The sequence below is a fragment of the Pseudonaja textilis genome, chromosome Z, assembly GCF_049901715.1.
Source record: "Pseudonaja textilis isolate UNSWEBS1 chromosome Z, rPseTex1.2, whole genome shotgun sequence".
NCBI classification, from domain to species: domain Eukaryota; kingdom Metazoa; phylum Chordata; class Lepidosauria; order Squamata; family Elapidae; genus Pseudonaja; species Pseudonaja textilis.
Window position 1 is genome coordinate 112419367 of NC_142008.1, and position 20135 is coordinate 112439501.

Below are 20135 nucleotides of genomic sequence, written 5' to 3' on the forward strand. Positions count from 1 at the left end.
CTGATAAATTTTAGATTGTGGAGACAGAAATGTTCCGTATCAATTAATTCTCTGTCCCCACTCTTCACTTTAAATGTTTATCCAGAAAATCAGTGAATTTAATGCCAAGTAACTCAGTTCCTGTTTTTGATGGATGCTTTCTTTGATATCTATGTTCTAGTAGAGGGGTGTCAAACTCAAGGACCGGGGGCTGGATCTGGCCGATGGGGTGTTCATAACTGGCCTGCACCAAAAATGGAGCTTGGAAGGCCACACATGGAATTGCCTCCTGTAGCCCTCTGCCAGTCAAAATGGAGCTCCATTTTCTCTGGCAGAGGCTACAGTAGGCCATTGTGGCTGAAAACAGGGCCCAGGGGGCACAAATGGCAAACCTGAGCTTGATTTTCACTGGCAGAGTGAAAATCACCTATGAAGAGATATTAAATGAAATAGGAGAACTACAAACTAGACAAGAGTTGAAGAACCAAGGAATTGAGGTGGAAGGGTTTGCCTATTTGCAACAATCAAAATATTTAAAAGATGAGAATAATATTTAAGACAGACTCCACATTATTTCGTTGCTGTCTTCCTGACAGAAAGCATGCTTGATCATCATGTATATATGCCTGGAAAATCTTCTTTAGTCTTTCTGCCAAAATGGCAGCAAAGGGTATGTAATCCATGTTTAATAATGCAATTGGTCTATAAAGCTTTTGTATTTGTAACATTTTGACTCTCCTTTGATAGTAACACAATGTTGGATTCTGTCCATGCCTGTGGTATTCCTCCCTTCCCCCATTGTATATCATTTACTCTGTTCCTCAGTGGTTGGAGAAGTTCATCCTCAAAGCACTTATAATATTCGCTCCAATATCCTTTGTGTCTTTTCCTGAGATTCTTTTCTTATAAAAATGATTGTGCTGTATAAAATAGCCCATCATTTTTAGATATCAATTCAGCCATGGCTCATTGAGTCACCTCATCAACTGGCACTTAGAATCACTGTGTGCCTCTCATTCAAGTGTTGCAAAACTATCTACTCAAACAAACATATGGCCATTGAACCTCCAGGTCACCGCAGTTATTCAAGGGTTTCAAAACTCTTATTTACTCAACCAGATTTATGATCTTGAAACATGCTGTTCTGATCTGTCATTATACTGTATTGAATCTCCTAAAAGGAGACTATTACGCAAATTGGATATTAGCATGTATTGGAATTCTGATGGAATTTATTTGAATTTACTAGAATTATTTTTATGCCAGAGATTTCTTTGACCTTTGCTATTGAGAAGAAGGCATATGGCCAGCTTTTGAATTTACTCCATGTTTTGTAGGTGATGACTACAAGCGGTGCGCATGAGGGAATACACTCTCTCCAATTGCTTCAGGAAAAAAAAATCATAGACCTTCCCTGTTTAAACAAATTCTCATTAGTATTTAACTGCACTTCTTTTTACACATTCCAGTACATATGTATTAAGATGACTACTAAAGACAAATTTACAATGCACATTTAATCAATACATTTAGACAGAGCTCTCCATAATATCCTAAAATATGTCAGTATTTTGTGCTGTAATTTATATTTTTTGTATAGACTCTAGTTATAATTGCCTTCCAAAAGGAAAAACAATTCCAAGCTATCCAAATCCCAGGGGACAAGGAAACACAGAACATCACTGTCTCTGTACATTGTTCTCTGACTTAAATATCAAAGCAGGGAACTTCTCCAACATGTACATAAAAAGGATATCAGGCAATATTTCTTAAAACTTTCTCTTTATGAGCTGATGTTTATCATTCAGTTTAGGTCTCATCACAATGATAAAACACTTGGGAAGAAAAATACACATTAATAAGCCAGCACTGGAGGAGATCATGGAGAAGATCTCCACTGCCAGTGTATATTTTCCCCTTGTGCTTAGATAGGTTGGAATAAAGCACAGCCAAACACTGCAGAAGACCAACATGCTGAAGGTGATGAATTTGGCTTCATTGAAACTGTCAGGTAAATTCCTAGCTAGAAAAGCAGCAGAAAAGCTAACCAGAGCAAGAAAACCCATAAAGCCCAGAACACAGTAGAACATGACTGAGTCTTCATTGCACTCCAGGATGATTTCTTCAGACATTGAAAACACATCAAAATCTGGAAATGGTGGGGATGTTATCAGCCACACAGCACAAAAACTTAATTGAAAAAGGGAACAGGATAGTAGAATGAAACTGACCATCCTTCCCCCTACCCATTTCCTCAATCTGGAACCAGGTTTGGTGGCCATAAATGCTAGAACCACAACAAAGGTTTTGGCCAATACACAAGAAATTGCCACAGAAAAGATGAGACCAAAAGCTGGTTGTCGAAAGAGACAAACTAATGTATTGGGCCTCCCAACAAATAGAAAGACACAAAGGAAAGAGAGAAGAAGAGAAACTAGAAGTGTATAAGTGAGATTCCGGTTGTTGGCTTTGACGATAGGAGTGTCTTTGTGTTTGATAAAGATTGTGAATACCAAAGTTGTCATTAAAGAAAAGCAAAGAGAAAGAACAGTCAGACTGATCCCCAAGGGTTCTTCATAGGACAAAAATGTGATCCGCTTTGGAATGCACATATTTTTGTCAGGATTTGGATATTGATCTTCAGGACATGGAGAGCAGTCATCCTGGTCTGAAAAAGAACACAGTGCAATTGATACAGTTGATTGTAGACAGTCTATATACATAGAGTTGTATTTGAAAATTTCCTACCCTTCTCCTTTGATATCTTCCCCTCTGGACATAGACGACAATCATAGCAACAAAACAACTGTCCTTCTTTCTTGGCCTTTCTGTGTCCTGTCTTACAAGGATCATTACACAAAGATACAGGTAATGCCTATCAATGAATGAAGAAGAGTATTTTAAGATACAGTGAGGTAGCTTGGAGAGTTTACGTGATGACCCGTAGTGTCTCAAAAATAACACAAAAACTAAAACATGAATCAAGGTCTTGTAATGCCTTCAACTTAACTTCGCTGTTTTATTAGTCACAGTTTAAATTCAGAAAGTAGATAATGAAGCAAAAGGAAACCAAAAACAAATCTCATTGATCGAGAGTTGCAAGGCAAACCAAGATAATTAATCACACATTCCAGGAAGATAACCGGGGAGAGTCCATTGGAAGAATGCCAAGAAAGATAAACCTAAACGAAAGCACTAATTTGATTCCAGTGTCTGTGAACACACAGTTCCAAACTCTTATACAGACCTCACAGCTGCAACCCATGAGGAGGATCATTGCCCTCTTCTACTGAGTAGACCATGTCTTTCCCTGATCCTTTCCTCCCTGCATGCCCTAGGATGGATAGGGGATGGGCCTGGATCCTCCTCTGATTGCTCAGCCAGCTTCTGCCCTTCCCCAGCCTCCTCCACTACTTCTGGAGCCACACTTCCACTCCCTGTTGGCTGTTCCACGTCTTCCTTAGAGTCAGTCCCCACCAAGGGCATGACAGTTACATGGAATCAACAGATTAAAAAGAAAGTAAAGTTATGTCATAATTTTAGAAGTAATTGCTCTGGAATTATAATTAATTAAATATAAACAATAATTGTATTTATGGCCATTGATAATCATGATCACCACGCGTCAAAGAAAATTTCTGAGCTGGTTAGTTAAAGTTGGTTTTCACAACTTCTGAGTTTTGAAGTCAGCACACTGATGAAATCTAGCAGCTTTTACTTCAAAACCATGAAAACCATTGTCCATAAATAACAGAGAGCCAGGAAAGGTGTTAAGTTTGAGCAATGAGAGGCTGAACCAGAGCATGAGTGCAACAATACTTTATTATAGCAATAAAGGGCTGACCGTGCTTGCCACGCCTGGAACTGGCTCGCAGCAATCAGCAACTGGTTGGACCCCGCAGCCTGCTTTTATAGCTGGCTGCTGGGGAGAACCAACCAATGAGGAAAGGGGAAAGAACACCCACTCAAAGTGAGTGGACCTGAGTGAGAACTCCTAGAGTTCTCAAGACATAACACCCCTTCCCCCCAGCTGTGAACATGCATAGTCTTTGAGGTAGGCAGGAGGTTTATGTTGGCGCCCGGAACGGCGTAGTTCTGGAACATCGTCTGTCCGTCCGGGGTCTGCCTGGGCAGGCAGAGTCGGCAAAGTGTCACCAGTGTGCCCCTCGGGTTGGGCCTGCCCTGGGCTCGTCGGGTTGCTCACTGGGGATGTGCTCTCGAAGGCTGGATCGGGCTGGTCAACTGTCTGGGCGCCGCTGTCCGTGTTCGGGCTTTCGGAACCGGCTGTAGGTGTGAGCTGATCGCCCGGCGTGATGTGGATGTGAGGCTGAGGATGAAGCCTCCCTCGTCTAGTGCCTCTGGGTCCCTGCTGGCGATGGTGCTGAGGCGTCTGCGCAGTTGGTCTATGTGCCTTCTCCAGACGCGGCCATCCTCCAGTCTGACCCGATGCGACCGCGGCCCGGTGATGGCTACGATCTCGCCCGGGATCCACAGGGGGTCTCCAGCGAAGTTCCTCGCGAAAACTGGCTCCTGTAAGATAAATGTCTAACCCCGGACGAGAAGCGAGGGGAGAGTCAGGGCAGTATTGTGGGTGTAGTCTGTCCAATACAGTCCTCAGGTGCCTGCCCATCAGGAGCTCAGCTGGGGACTTATTGGTGACTGAACAAGGAGTTGAGTGCTGGCTCATCAGGAACCGCGAGAGTTTGTGGTGCCAGTCATCCTTGTTGAACCTTGCCAGGGCTTCTTTAGTGGTCCTGACGGCCCTTTCAGCCAGTCCGTTACTGGCAGGGTGAAATGGTGCTGTGAAATGTGCGGATACCCAGGTTGGCAGCGGCGGCTGAACTCAGTCGATGCGAACTGTGGGCCATTATCGGAGATGATGGAGTCGGGTAGCCCGTGCGTAACGAACAGGCGTGTTAACACGTTGGTGATTGCTAGTGTGGTGGTCGTGGATAGCTGTGCTACGTCAATCCATTTGGAATAGGCGTCCACGACCACCAGGAACATCTTCCCATGCAGAGGGCCCGCTAGGTCGATGTGAATTCTGGACCAAGGAGCGCTGGCGTTTTCCCATCTAGTAGGGGTGGCAATGGGGGAGCAGGATGGGATTCCTGGCAAATATTGCAGGAACTTACCCAATTGACAATGTCCTTGTTCAGACCCGGCCACCACATGTAGCTGCGTGCTAACGCTTTCATTCTCACGATGCCAGGATGTCCCTCGTGCAATGCTTCCAGAACTCGGGTATGCAGTGAGGCCGGGATGACCACTCGAGTGCCCCATAGTAGACAGCCCTGCAGACTTGACAATTCCTGCATGCAAGTCTTAAAGGTGTGAATTTGTTATCAACATTGCCACCCGGCCACCCCCTCCTCACCCAGTCGAGCACCTGGGCGAGTGTTCGGTCTGTCTTGGTTTTAGCAGCAATGTCCAGGGCAGTGATGGGTAGGTCCAACTGGGTGATCTCGAAAATAGCGTGACAGGAGCAGGGTCTTCAGCCGGGGCAGGCAAGGGGCAGCGACTGAGGGCGTCAGCGTGGGACAGTGTTTTACCCAGGCGGTGTACCAGTCTGTAGGAGTAGGCTGCTAGGAAGAGAGTCCACCTTGTCATCCTACGGGAGAGGACTTGAGGGGTCTGCTTGTCCCCGGCTAGGAGGCCCAGGAGGGGTTTGTGGTCCGTGAACAGCTCGAAAAAATGGCCAAAAAGGAATTCATGAAATTTTTTCACGGCTGCAACAGCTGCTAGGGCTTCCTTATCGATCTGGCTATAATTGTGCTCCGTAGCAGAGAGCGTCCTGAGAAAAAGGCGATGGGAGCCTCGGCGCCATTGGGAAGCCTGTGACTTAGTACCCCCAATTCCAAAAGGGAGCGTCTGCTGCCAGTACTAAAGGGAGGTTAGGTCGAATTGAATAAGTACCGCCTCTGACGTGAGTAGTGATTTGACGGCGTGAAAGGCATGGTCTTCCCTTGTGCCCCCAGTGCCATGGTGACTTTTTATCCAGTAATCTGTGTAGGGGTTCAGCTACTGATGCTTTATGGGGCAGAAAGGATGCGTAAAGTTCAATAGCCCCAAGAATGCCTGTAGTTCTGTTTTGGAGGTTGGAGTGGGTGCCTCGTGGATTGCCTTAACCTTGGACTCCAGGGGGTGAATGCCAGAGGCGTCAATTTTATAACCCAGAAAGTCCACCTGTCTAGTGGCAATGGCACATTTTTCTTTTTCAACTTGAGGCCATGCTGTCTGAACCTCTCTAACACAGCTCGAACTCTTTGGAAGAGTTGGGGTCTGTCCCTGGCCGAGACTAAGATGTCGTCGAAGTAGGGTACTACACCAGGGAGGCCCTGCAAAATCTGCTCCATGAGGGATTGAAAATACCCGGGGCAACACTTACGCCAAATTGGAGATGCTTGCATCGGAAGGCACCCCTGTGAGTGACAATTGTCTGGAGTTCCGCTGTTTGGTTATCTACAGGGAACTGCTGATATGCTTGAGACATGTCCAATTTAGCAAAAATGCTGCCTGGTTCGAATGTGTATAATAAGTGCTGGATGACGGGCACAGGATAAGCGCTAACTTGTCAGAAATTTATTGATTGTCGCCTTGTAGTCCGAGCAAATTCTCAGGCTACCGTCTTTTTGAGGGTGTGACAATGGGCGCCTCCCCACTTGGCAAAATCTGTTGGCTCAATGACCCCTTGTTTTAATAGTTTATCCAATTCTGCATCTAGTTTTGGCCGAATAGCAAATGGGACCCTACGCAGTTTTAGCCTGATTGGGACTGCTTGGGGGTCAACTGAGAATGAGATGGGGGTACTGTTATAACACCCCAGCTCTTTGCTGAATACATCTGAGTAATCAGCGAATAAGGAGTCAGTGTCTGAGGTTGAGACAGCATGGACTCCTGTTAGCCCTAGGCCGAGATGGGGAAACCAATCGAGCCCCAATAAGGTGGGTAGATTGCCGTTAACTACCACTAGAGGTAGGTGACCTTTAAAAGCTTTAAAACTGACAAGAAACTTGCCTCTGCCGATTACAGGAATGGTCTTCCCCTGGTAGTCCTTCGGGCCAAACTGGCATCTCTGGAGCCGGCTAGTGGATAGGCTTGGTTGGAGCCTCTTAAGGGTGTTCCACGAGATAATTGAGAGCGCTGACCCTGTGTCAACCTCCATGCGGCACGGTTTACCTTCTATGGAAACGGAGAGAGAAATTTTACTAACAGTGTGGCAAGTGTGCTTGGCAAGGTGGTGCGTGTGACAGTTTAATACTTGCCTCTGTGGTCCCGAGTGCGAGGGAGGGTGCCTTTGTGCTGCGCTTTGGGGGCTTGGCAGACTCTCGCGATGTGTCCCCTTTATGGCAGTTATTGCAGGTAGCTCCTTTAAACTTGCAGGTGGCCCTCTGATGAGATCCCCACAGGCTAGGCACAGGGTGATGTGCTTGGGTGGACCAATGTTTTCTTGTTTGGCTCCTACCTGCGGCCGTCTGTCGTTGGATAGGCGGTGGACTTCGTTTTCATCACTGATAGGTTCCTCTGCTACCACCTCCTCGGAGTGGACTGGAAGTGATGTCAGCTTGGGGCTTGGGCCCTGGATTTCGGAGGCTGAGTTTGTTGCCAGCTCAGCTGCCAAGGCTTCCTCGACTGCTTGTGCGAGGTTGAGGTCTTTTTGCGAGAAGTCGCCTTTGCAGGTGGAGGTCCTTGACCCCGCAGACTAATTGATCGAGGAGCATGTCCTCCAGGTAGGTTCCAAACCCACAATGCAGTGCTGCTGTTCTGAGAATGGCCATATATTGATTGATGGTCTCCTTGCTCGATTGTTTCCTCATACGGAAGGTGAATCTCCTGGCAATCTGTGAGGGCCTGGGGAATAGTGGTTAGTGAGAATTTCAAGTAACTCAGACCACGGAACGTTTTTCAACTCACGAGGAGCCACGAGCGCTGCGGCAGTATCGTAGACGGTGGCTCCGCAGTAGATTAGGAAATACGATTTCTTCCGATGCTCCCCACATCCGCCAGGCCAACTGCATCGATATAATGATTGAAGCGGTTCTTATACGATTCCCACTTCTCCTCGTCTGGTTTAAACGCCGGGAAGACTGGATTGGAACTCATGGTGCTGGGACCGGTTGAACAACCTGAGGAAAAAATCTCTGGGGCAGCAGACAATGTTTTAGTGCCCGTGGTGGGCAAGTGATTTCAGCTCAGGAGAGGCTGTTTTAAATCCTCTCTTCTCTCTGGGTTAACCACGTTGGGCTGTTAGCCGTGAGATGGCGTTGGATTCGCGCCTGAGTGGGCGTCAGTGACTGGCTACAGCGCTGTGCTGTACCTTTAGGTTTGAAATTCAAATGACAACCGTTTGAATTTCGCGCCTGATACTGAGCGGCTGCGAGTCGCAGCGCTTCACTTTCCATGTAGCTGGGCTAACAAGCGGCTACAGACACTTCTAACTTTCGATTCTGACCGCTCTCTCTGGCTGCGGATCAGCGTTCGCTTATCGCTTGCTGACCGCTTTCTCTGTCAGCGGATCAGCGTTTGTTCTTTTTGTTTGCTCTTTTTGTTGGCTGACCGCTCTCTCTGGCTGCGGATCAGCGTTTTCTTATCGCCGGCCGATCGCTCTCTCTGGGCTGCGGATCGGCGGCTAGTGACTCAGCGGTTGCATGGTGCTTCTGGTAGCCATCCCACCTCGTCGCCAGTGTTAAGTTTGAGCAATGAGAGGCTGAACCAGAGCATGAGTGCAACAATACTTTATTATAGCAATAAAGGGCTGACCGTGCTTGCCACGCCTGGAACTGGCTCGCAGCAATCAGCAACTGGTTGGACCCCGCAGCCTGCTTTTATAGCTGGCTGCTGGGAGAACCAACCAATGAGGAAAGGGGAAAGAACGCCCACTCAAAGTGAGTGGACCTGAGTGAGAACTCCTAGAGTTCTCGGGACATAACAAAAGGATAAAACATTCAATAGTAATTGCTAGCAAAGTAAAAAAAAAATATTACTGATACCTTTCCTTCTCCAAGAAATTTGAGCCTAGGTTAGTCAGAAATGATGCTCTGAGACTTTCATCAATACAGATATTTAAATGAAGACAGACAAATCTAGATTAAAAAAAACTAACGCTATTAAAGCCTAATGGCCATGTGATGGAATCTACAGAAATATTGAAGAACTTTTCTGCTGGAGCTGTGGGATCTATCACTCCAACTTTGATCCTAGCAAAAGATTGATTTGGGAATGTGATCCAGTTGATAATATCAAAACCACCAATGAATTCTCCATTTTTATCAAAGGAGATCTTTTCACCAACACTGTTGTTGAAACTCACTCTTCTCAAAAAAGGATGAACCTGAAACAGAGGAAATCAAAGATGAACAAAGGGTGAGAAATAATTCATAATTGTATGTTTACAAAAACATACATGTGAATGTTTTTGTAAACAAAGAAAATATAAACACTTTTTTATTTTAGTTGTAGGCCAGTATCAAACAATTAACATAACAATCATTCTAAAATAGAGCTAGAGGTTACATATCAGATTTTTGAAATAAAATTATCATAGAATTGCAAAATAAAGAGCCAGCAAAAAAAAAAGCTCTGTAGCTTAATTGTGAAAGCTACTTAAGCCAGATCACTTCTAATAAATATACAATAAATACTAGGATGTATAAAACTACCATATACCATAAGCACCCATTTCACCCACTAGCAAGGTTATATTTTAAAATGCAAGAAGCTAGGCTTCAGCAGTATGTGAAATGAGAAATAAGAAGTAGAAATGATTTTTTTGAAAAGGCAGAAGAAGTGCGATCATATTTCCACCATTTGCTGGATTATATGAAAGCAAGAGAGTTCCCGGAAAACCATCTACTTCTGTTTCATTCACCATGCTAAAACCTTTGATAATGTGGATCACAACAATCTGTGGCAAGTTCTTTAAAAATAAGGAGTACCCAAACTCCATACCTGTGACCTAAGAAGGCTCATGTCAGCTCCGCCTGATTTGGCTTGGCACCTCACCTGTTTCCTGCCATCAAAGGCCAGAAAGGGGAGGAGGAAGGTGAAAACTCTCTCTGTGTGTGTGTGTGTGTGTGTGTGTGTGTGTCTGTGATGGGAAATCAGGAGGGGAAAACAACAAGTGAGAAAGACCTGTCAGATCCTGTTCGTACCAGCATCCCAAGCCCAAGCAACCTGAGTTATATGCAGATTATCCCCAAAATTTTAAATGTTCTCAAAACATGCTGGTGACCTCTGTTTCACTGGAAATCTGTGTGTCTGTTTGTGTGTAATTGTGCATGAACCTTTTTTGTACCTGGCAAATGTGAGTGAATTCAGAGCTGGCTTGACCTTGCTACAATCAACACCTTTAGTAAAATAACCCATTGCTTTAACCAAATGGAGTCAAGGGGCTTTCTTTCCTAAGGGATGAGATTGGGCCAGGTCCAGTGGTAGGCTGCTGGATTGTCAACAAGGTTCAGGTGAATCGCTAGCTCCACCCATCCACCCATTTTGCTCTGCTTTCCCTAAATAAGCAATTTCCCCCAGTCTAGGCTGCCCACGTGGTTTCCATGCTGCTCTGCTATACTCACTGGGTCTGCCTGAGTCAATTGGCTGCTGTTTGAAGCTGCATTTCAGCACCAAAGTGGCTCATGACCAACAAACCCCTTGTCAATAAAAGTGTATCTCCGCTCTGGGCAGGTCTGACATCTTCATGTCAGCCAAAAATCAAGAGTTAGAACTGGACATGGGACAACCGATTGCTTCAAAATAGGGTAATAGGCTATCAGTGGTGGGATTCAAATTATTTTACTACCGGTTCTGTGGGCATGGCTTGGTGCACGTGGCAGGGGAAGGATACTGTAAAATCTCCAGTCAGAGATGGTATTTGCCTGTTCCCTGAACTACTCAAGATTTCCGCTACCGGTTCTCCAGAACTGGTCAGAACCTGCTGAATACCAAAGCACATCTTATGAAATGCTAGGCTGGATGAATCACAAGACAGAATTAGGATTGCTGGTGGAAATATCAACAACCTGAGATATGCAGACGATACCACTCTAATGGTAGAAAGTGAAATGGTTCCCTTTTTTAAAAGAAAAAAATCATGTTCAATTTTTTAATTTTTTTTGCAATTTTTAAATTCTTTGTTAAAATTTTAATCTTTTTTCAATCCTTAAATATCATGTTTAATTTTAAATTCTGTTTTCAATTTTGATATCTTTTTCAATTTCTTTTTTCAACTAAATATTTGAAAAATATAGTTTACTTACTTTAATTCTTTACTAATTTTTAAATTCTTAATGATCTAAGAGAAAAAAATAAAAACCACTGAAAAAGAGGAAGATACTTAAAACAGATACTGATGCATTTTTCAAGGGAACAAAGAACTCCTGTAAACTTAGCAACAGGGAAAAGTTATTCTTTTAGTTTTTTAGCAAACAAAAAAAAAGTAATTGAAATAGACACTGACATATAGTGACTTGCAAATATGTTTCAGCTTATGCCCACATAGCTCAAATACTTTGGCAACCTAATGAGAAGAGAGGACTCATTGGAAAACACCCTGATGTTGTGAAAGAGTGAAAGCAAAAGGAGAAGAGGATAGCAACGAATGCTGTGGTGGGATTCAACTAATTTAACAACTGGTTTTTTCTAATGACCGATTGGGCAAGGCTGGGGGTGGGGTCATGTGACTGAGTGGGCATGGCCAACTCCATGTTATTCATGGCAAGGTGTGGCAGTGTGACAGGCTGAAGCAGTGGTGGTGATGACCGGAACTTACTTTTGTACAACAACAGCCACAAGTGATTGTCCAATGCCCTCTCTCTTTCTAGGTCTCATTGCGAACAGTCAGGGTTTTCTAAAATATTTTTGCAGCAGGAAATGGTGGGCAGTTACTTATGGCCTTTATTGGTACAGCTGGGCACAACTCCAACCCAAGACACCTGTCTTTGGCTGCTGCTGCACCTTCCTTTGCGCAAACAGCCTGAAGCCACTACCTCTTTCCTGGCTCTAACAGCCTGCAGCTACTGCCTGGGGGTTGGACTTAATGACCTATGAGTTCCTTTCCAACTCTGGTATCTGTGCTAATGATCTGCAGACTACAGCCTCTTTTCTGGCACAAACAGCCTGCAGCCTCTGCCTCTTTGCCGAGGTAAAGGGTCTGCAGCTGCTGCCTCTTTGCTGGACTGAACCAAAATGGTTGTGTGGGAGCAGCCGCTCCCATCTCAGTTTCAGCTGAACAAAGAGGCAGAGGCTGCAGGCAGTTCACACTGGTAAAGAGGTGAAGGAAGGCTCACCACACAGGCAGATTGCTGAGCCACATGGTTGGTAGTGGCGAATGGTTAAAGAAGGATTGGCAGGGAGCTACACTGTGTGGGAGGCTGGGGCAAAGGCAGGCCACGTGGAAGGGGCTGGGCCAGGACTTCGGAATTGATTGCAGCCTTGCAGGTGTGGAAAGGGAACTTCATGAGGACAGTGGTGATACCCAAGCAGGAAAAGCCCAAAGGGAACATCAGGCCAGCCATAAAACAAACTTGCATAGGAAAAGAGATTTGATAAAAGGTATTGAAAGAAGCCCCCTAGACAAAAGCCAAGTAACTAAGAAAGCTAGGGAAACAAGAAAAAGAAATCCCTTACAAACAAAAGGTCATGCCAAATCAGCAAAACAAATAGACAAAAGACACAGAAATAAATTCCATAGCAGACAGGAGATTGCCACCAAACAAATATAAGAAAACATTAGGATGAAACTGATAATCCAATCAAACCACCCCCAAATATAAGAAAACATTAGGATGAAACTGATAATCCAATCAAACCACCCCGCAGAGTTTACCCTCTGGCGGAAATGAAGACAACCCCCTGATAGGATTTAAAACATTAAGAAATACAAACACAAGCACTCACACACAAAAGGAGAAAAGGTATAAAAATCAGGAGTTTATTACACAAAGATGGCTAGCCCCAGGAACGCAGACTTCTTGCTATCTCTTGCCTTCCTGAAAATAAACCCGCTTCCAAGCAGTTGTCTGTGTCCCAGCAGGAAAACTGAATCCTCAGAAGAAAGGCATTTTCCAGCCTTTCAACACAGGCACATCAGGCAGAGATCAGAGCAACTTAGCTGTGCCATGGGCATCGTGTGGGATGCCATGGTGAAGGCAGGCAACCTGCATGGCCCACAGAGACCATGTGTTGGAGGCAAGTGAGGGAGCCAGGAAACAGCAGTAGCTATGCTGCAGGAATGATTCTAGGCACCAACCAAGGTGGGTGGGGTGAGATGAGGAGTGATGGGGAAGGGTGTGGTGGGGCCAGTCAGTGGTGCGATTTGCCAGTTCTCCGGCATTCTACAAGCAAAGTCAATAGGAAAGCTAGAAGGAAATTGGAAGTAGTGATCACATGAAGTTCATGCTTGAAAAACTATGCAATCCTCATTTAACAATGGTAACTGGGGTCTTCCAGAACTTTTATTGCTAAACTGCATGGTCAAGGGATGTCACAACTTATAACTGCATCACTTAGCAATGGAAATCCAACTTCCAATGACCATAATTAAGCAAGGTCTGCCTGTTAAATTTATGACATAATGGAAGATAGATTTACTTTTAGAAAGTAAAGTCTAAAATTAATTTAGAAAATAATTTTAGGAAACTATATTCTACCTCAGAAATAAAGTCTCTAGAAGAGGTTAAGCCAGGGGTCTGCTACCTTAAACACTCAAAGAGCCATTTGGACCCATTTCTCACAGTAAAGAAAACACTAGGAGCCAATAATTCAACTACTGGCATGATAAGGTGGGAGTAATCCACTCAACATACTCACTCCCACACAGTCATGTGACCCTAGCCACGCCTACCCAGCCAGTCAGTATGGCAGAGAACCAGATGTTAAAATGCCTCACCTCTCTCCTCCCAGCCTCCTCTTGCCACACTCCGCCCTGAGTGTGTTGTTCGACTTTCTCCCTACACTCTCTCTCTCTCTCTCTCTGTCACTGTCTCTGTCTTTCTATCTCTCTCTTTCTCTGTCGCTCTCTCTTTTTTCTTTCTCTCTCTCTCTCTTTGTTTTTCTCTTTTTCTTTCTCTTTCTCACTTTATCTCCCTTTCTTTCTCTCTCTCTCTCTGTCTCTCTCTATGTCTCACCCTCTCTTTCTTCTGTCTAACTCTTTCTCTCAGTGTCTCTCTCTGATTTTGATTCTGGTTCTGCAGAACCTCATATCTATCTGTGTCTCGCTGTCCTACCGACTGCAGCAGGAAATGGCAAGCACCTACTTCCAGCCTTTGTTGGTGCTGGAAACACATGACCTGCTCTCCACCCCAAGCCACTGGTCTGACCTGCAAAAATGTCAAACCCTGCATGGCTTTGCCATACCTGGGGGTGAAGGAACCCCTGAACTGGTGCTGGATGGAGGGAATCTAATCTTTGGAGACCAATGAATCAATTAGCAGTATGCTGATGATCAACTGGTTGGCAGAGAGCTGAAAATCAGCTGGCCATTGGGGAGGTGGGGCATCACAACACCAGCAGCCCGCTGGCTTTGTATAAAAAGTCAGTGACATCCAAGATGTGAGAACGAGCCGCTGCCGCTGCTGTTACAACGGCCAAGTGGGGCAGGATCACATTGTGGCTCTGCTTTGTAAAGGGAACCAGGAGGAGGAGTGGACCCCATCTCCTCCATTGTGAAGCACACTAAATTTCCCTGTACTTTATAAGGTGCTGCGTGAGCAGCAGGCAGGCCATGGAGGTGGCAAGAGGAATTGTGTCAGGAGGTGCAGCAGTCGGCTGAAAGAGCCGCAGGCTGCCGACCCCAGAGATAAGTGGTGAAAATTCAGGACTGAATGGCAGTGGTATTTCTTTTATTGGATGCATTAAAGCAGAGTCAGAGTCAACATCTTCAGGAGCTGTTGGAACTTGAAATCCAGCAATAAGTGGATACTTAATTTAATGGCTTAAATGTCCATCATTTGAAATTTATTATTGTTTCATCTCATGGGATTTCATATATCTCACAAAAAGTAGGCTCAAAATATTATCCCACCTTAATCTTCTTTTATTAAGTGCACTGAGATATTAAAAAGACCTTTACTCCCTTCCCTTCTCCTCTTAGACCCATGTTCTTGGAAGCATATAAAGTCGCTCTCATTCTTCTCCATCCATTTGCTCTAAAACTATGCATGTCTTGTTGTGAATAACTGGGTGTAGAAATGGTCTATGAAGAGGCCAGAACCCTATGCCTCATAAAAAGGGAACATCAGCCATGGTGACACAGTGGTTGGAATGCAGTACTACTTCTGCTGACTTCTGGCTCACTGGATCAAGGGTTACACAACCTTCCATCCTCCCAATGTTGGTAATATGAGGACCCAGATTATTTGAGACAACATGCTGACTCTACAAACCGCTTAGAGGGGGCTTTAAAACACCGTGAAGTGATATATAAGTCTAAGTGCATATGCAACAACAACAACAATACTAACAATAACAACAAAAACACAGCTTTTTTAGCAAAAGATGTGGAGGCAGTAAATCACCTCCTTTCATTTATTTATAGACTAAATTTATAGAAAAAGAATGGAGTGTAGTGAGGAAGTGGAGTCCGGGGAAAAAGAGGATGCATTTCAGAGAAGTAAAGGGCAATTCAGTTTGGATATTATGTCTGAGAAAAAGAGGAGGAAGATAACCCCTCCCTAATAATTCATTGAGTAAATTTTAGATACAGATAATAGAGCGCTCAGATTGACAAGGTTTTATCTATAGGTGTAAAATAAGAAGAAACCATCTTAGAATTATCATCTGTCATTTTTGGATTTGGGCTTGACAGGAAGTATATTCTAAGGAATTCTGTAGAATGCCATTTACAATTTTAATATCAGCATATGAATATTTTTATTACTGAATACATTATTACATCTCACTTTTTGATTTTCAGGCATCAATATTCCTGGAGAATATTGTTTGCTAGAGTCTATGGACACATGATGCACAACTACAGATACGTTGGTTTCTGCACTACTCTGCTAACAGACTTACCTGCCACCACAATTGATTATGAAAATGTTTCTGTCTTTCTTTCATCCTTGTTGATACTCTGGATTTGAACAGAGACAGAGATTGCAAAGCATGTGCCACAGCATAGACTGCATTGTAAATATTGTAACTCTGGCCACTCATTAGTGTTTCAAACACAGATGTGGGAAGATTCTGAAGCCTCTCCTGTCCAGTACATTTCTTCTCAGAAGTCTCAGTTTTTGAGTTTGGAAAGAAACAATTGAATGCCTGTTCCCAAAAATCTTTCCGAAAATGATCATTCTGGTTGTTGTTTGGACTCAAGTTTTGAATAAATTCTTGGAAATCTTGGACCTCCTTTGTGTGAACTGCAAAGGATAAAGCACCATGTAGAAAGTGGATATCCAAAGAGTTTTGAATGGCAATTGATGTGTAATCTGTCTGAGCATTTATAAGCCAGATCTTATTCTTCTTTGGTATATCCTCCACTTCTGAAAACTGGAGGAAAGTTCTCAGATCTTGTAAGGACTTAATTTCACCATATAAGATTATCACATTGGCTGTGCTGTTCATGAGAACATGATAAATATGTAATCCTTCATCCATAACATCAATAAAATCACTGTAAAAAGCCACATTTGATAACTCTGATATGAATTCAATGCAGATACCATGCTCAGAAAATGTGGGGAGCACCTCCTGGAGGAATTTTTCTCCTTTTTCATCCTTTACTACAAGAATTCCAATCCAGATCCATCTAAAATACAGCAGCAATTTCAGGAGGCCTTTACGTTGGTGGGATTCATTCGGAAACATTTGTTGGAAGAAAACTGCTTGAGTCTCTTTATCCATGACTGGAGCAGATCCATAGGTCAACTACAGAGAAATAAACATATGCAATTTCAAACATCTATGTGACCTTCTGAAAACATATACATTATTTGATTCCTTCGGTATCTTTGACCTTATATATTGCAATTATGCAACCAGCTGGGTTTTTTTTAGGAAATATCAACAAGATGACACCCTTGTGGTATCCATAAATACATTTTCTGAAGTCGTCTCATTGTGAATATTTCAAATTTGAACCATAGTTCAGTGTCTGGAATTGGGGCATGTTTTGAAGTGTCAGATATCCCCATTTCCTGTTCAGAATTACAATTGTTCATGCTGCTGCGATGATTCTATCAAACAGAAAATATTATCTAGGAATCTGAAAGGTCACCCCTTCTTACAAAGAGAAGCATAGAGATGTTTGTGGAATATAGATGATAATGTATATCTTCAGCACATCTTACCTGAGGTACTTTGTAGATGCACAATACAGTTGCCATGTGAAGAGAGATGTCAGATGCCCCGATGACTGCAGTCAACATTTTTGCGATCCCACATTTGTAGTTAGGGATGAATTTTCCCTGAGTGAAAGGCAGCAACATTGATGCAAAGTAAGTCCAACTTGGACTAAAATTGCTGTTAAAAATATGGAAGCCTATTGTGATATTGGGTAGAATCTGGAGGTTTTCATTAATCTCTTTTACAGAGAAAGCTAAGGTCAGAATATGCTGGTAATTCTGAAAAACTATTCTGTAAGGCAAAATAAAACAACACAGTAAGAAAGGTTTGTTTCACATTATGTGGCTTGTAATCCTTCAGTACAGCATATTTTGTGGAATGTGTTTAATAATTCTTATTTCTATGTTCTACTATTATATGCAAAAGGAAATGGCTACTTTTTGGTTCCAGAAATATCAGAGAAAACTTATCATGGGAAATATGTGTTTTCCCTTCCTTAACTGCAGTAACAGCTTCATAAATAGAAGTATATATATAATATGTGATTTGTTATAAATGGAGATTTAATCTCTATTTTAACTATTTCAACTTTACTTGGAAATTTGAAGTAAAATATAATTTATATAAAATAATAGACATCCTTTTTTAGATATTTTTTTCTGGAGGTTTTGTCATTAGAAGAAAATATTTCAAGGTTCATATGTTTTACCAACAAGATTCAGAATTTGACAATAAATTAATGATGTACTTACATAAGTCCATCATGAAATGCCTGAGAAGGATCTTGAATGAAAGCAATGGGAGGAGAAGATGCAAAGAAGGCAGAAATAATGCCAGCAATATTAATGTCTCCAAGCTGATGATAGGTGTGCTGAATAGGAAGAGGCTCCTGAAAGTCACATTGAAGGATAGGAGTCTTACACTCCACTTCAGGCAGTGCTATTAATAGTAATTTCATGAATACTAACATCTTCCATGGGTGTCTTCTTTCTGTGTACAAATGCCTCTCTCTGCAACAAGAAGTTTGAAGTAGATTAGACAGATCTGCCTTCTGGAGATGTTTTTCAGAAAAAAACTAGAGAGTGCAACATAGTAACAAATCAGCAGACAGAGCTTTGGGACTCCCAGCCATGAGTTGGAATAAGATGGGGACAATAAATACCATTATTCAGTGTTAGTTGATCTTATTTTCATAGAGTCCCATAGGATTTGAGGGATATGAATTGGATAATTCCATAATGATGGTAAGACAGTCACATATATGAACAGGTTCAAAACATGTCAGGACTTCCAGAGGCAGGAATGCATGAGCCACAAGACAAAAATAAAATACAATCATTAGATCCATAAAGTGAAATGGATATGTAAATATATGTATGTGTAAAGGCATTACTATAATTCTATTCCATTCCATTCCATTCCATTCTATTCTATTCTGCTACTCATTATGATATTGTAAACATTCAATAATATTTAAAACAGACTTCACATTATTCTGTTGCTTTCTTTTTGACAGAAAGCCTGCTTGATCTTCATGTATATACCTGTAAAATCTTCTTTAGTCTTTCTACCAAAATGGCAGCAAAGGGTTTGTAATCCATATTTAATAATGCAATTGGTCTACAATTCTTTGTCTTTCTAACATTTTGACCCTCCTTTGGTAGCAACACAATGTCCACGTCTGGGATATTCCTCCCTTCCCCCATAGTATATCATTTACTCTGTTCGATAGTGGTTGGAGAAGTTCATCCTCAAACACTTATAATATTGGCTCCAATATCCTTTCTGTCTTTTCCTGAGATTTTTTTCTTCCATAAAAGATTGTGCTGTATGAAATAGCCCCTCATAACCATTTTACTAGCATCCCATACTGTCATTAATCTTTTCGCTTTACCTATATTATTCTCAAAATACTCTTGCAGTTCCTTTTTATAATCTATTACTATCCTTTCTTTTTGTAGAATAGCTTCATTTAATCTCCATCTAAAACTCAAGCACTTTGCTCTTAAAACCAGAAGTGCAGTATTATGATCAGAAAAAGATTTAGGCAGAATGTCTACTTTCAGAATTTTATTTGTGAGATTTTTAGATATCAATTCTGCCATGGCTCAGTGAGTTACCTGATCATCTGGCACTAAGAATCACTGTGTGCCTCTCATTCAAGTGTTGCAAAACTATCTACTCAAACAAATGTATGACCATTGAACCAATGGTTCTATGCAGTTATTCAAGGGTTTCAAAACTCTTATCTACTCAACCAGATTTATGATCATGAAACATGCTGTTCTACTCAGTCATTATACTGCATTGAATCTCCTAAAAGGAGAATATTACACAAATTGGATATTAGCATGTATTGGAATTCTGGTTGAATTTATTTGAATTTACTAGAATTATTTTTTTGTGCCAGATTTTTCTTTGACCTTTGCTATTGAGAAGAAAGCATATGGACAGTTTTTAAATTTACACCATGATTTGTAGGGGATGACTACAAGTGGAATGCAGTAGGGAATACCCTCTGTCTGATTGCTTCAGGAAAAAAAATCATAGACCTTCCCTGTTTAAACAAATTCTCATTTGTATTTAACTGCACTTCTTTTTACACATTCCAGTGCATATGCATTAAGATGACCAGTAAAGACAAATTTGCAATTCACATTTAATCAATATATTTAGTCAGAGCTCTCCATAATATACTAAAATATGTCATTATATCAATAATGTGAATAAATATGTCAGTACTGTTACGAATGTAAGTCTCCTAACAGTTATTTGGGTTGGAAATATATAAACTGGGATAGACATTATCTTTAAGAGCATGCTAGAACTGTAACTGGGTGTGGTTCCGAAAACGGCCATAAGATGGAGCCAGAAACCTG

General features: G+C 42.4%; 1 protein-coding gene across 1 annotated transcript; it reads right to left on the reverse strand.

Annotated features, from left to right (window-relative positions):
- Positions 1 to 1743: 1743 nt before the first annotated feature.
- Positions 1744 to 18252, reverse strand: LOC113451695 (vomeronasal type-2 receptor 26-like). Its single transcript, XM_087918470.1, has 6 exons — positions 18009 to 18252; positions 17262 to 17547; positions 15988 to 16839; positions 9083 to 9310; positions 2728 to 2854; positions 1744 to 2647 (listed from the first exon to the last, which is right to left on the reverse strand). The coding sequence occupies exons 1-6, from the start codon at positions 18224 to 18226 to the stop codon at positions 1749 to 1751; spliced, it is 2610 nt and encodes an 869-aa protein (XP_087774596.1). The 5' UTR covers positions 18227 to 18252; the 3' UTR covers positions 1744 to 1748.
- Between the last annotated feature and the right edge of the window lie 1883 nt (positions 18253 to 20135).

Bases quoted from the DNA above. Each gene is read 5' to 3' on its own strand.
- LOC113451695 (XM_087918470.1), bottom strand. From the start codon at position 18,226: ATGTTAGTATTCATGAAATTACTATTAATAGCACTGCCTGAAGTGGAG. The intron at 2,855-9,082 runs GTTAGTTTTTTT...ATTCATTGATAG, and splicing joins GGCCATTAGGCTTTAATAGC to GCATTACCTGTATCTTTGTG. The intron at 2,648-2,727 runs GTAGGAAATTTT...GTTCTTTTTCAG, and splicing joins GAAGATATCAAAGGAGAAGG to ACCAGGATGACTGCTCTCCA.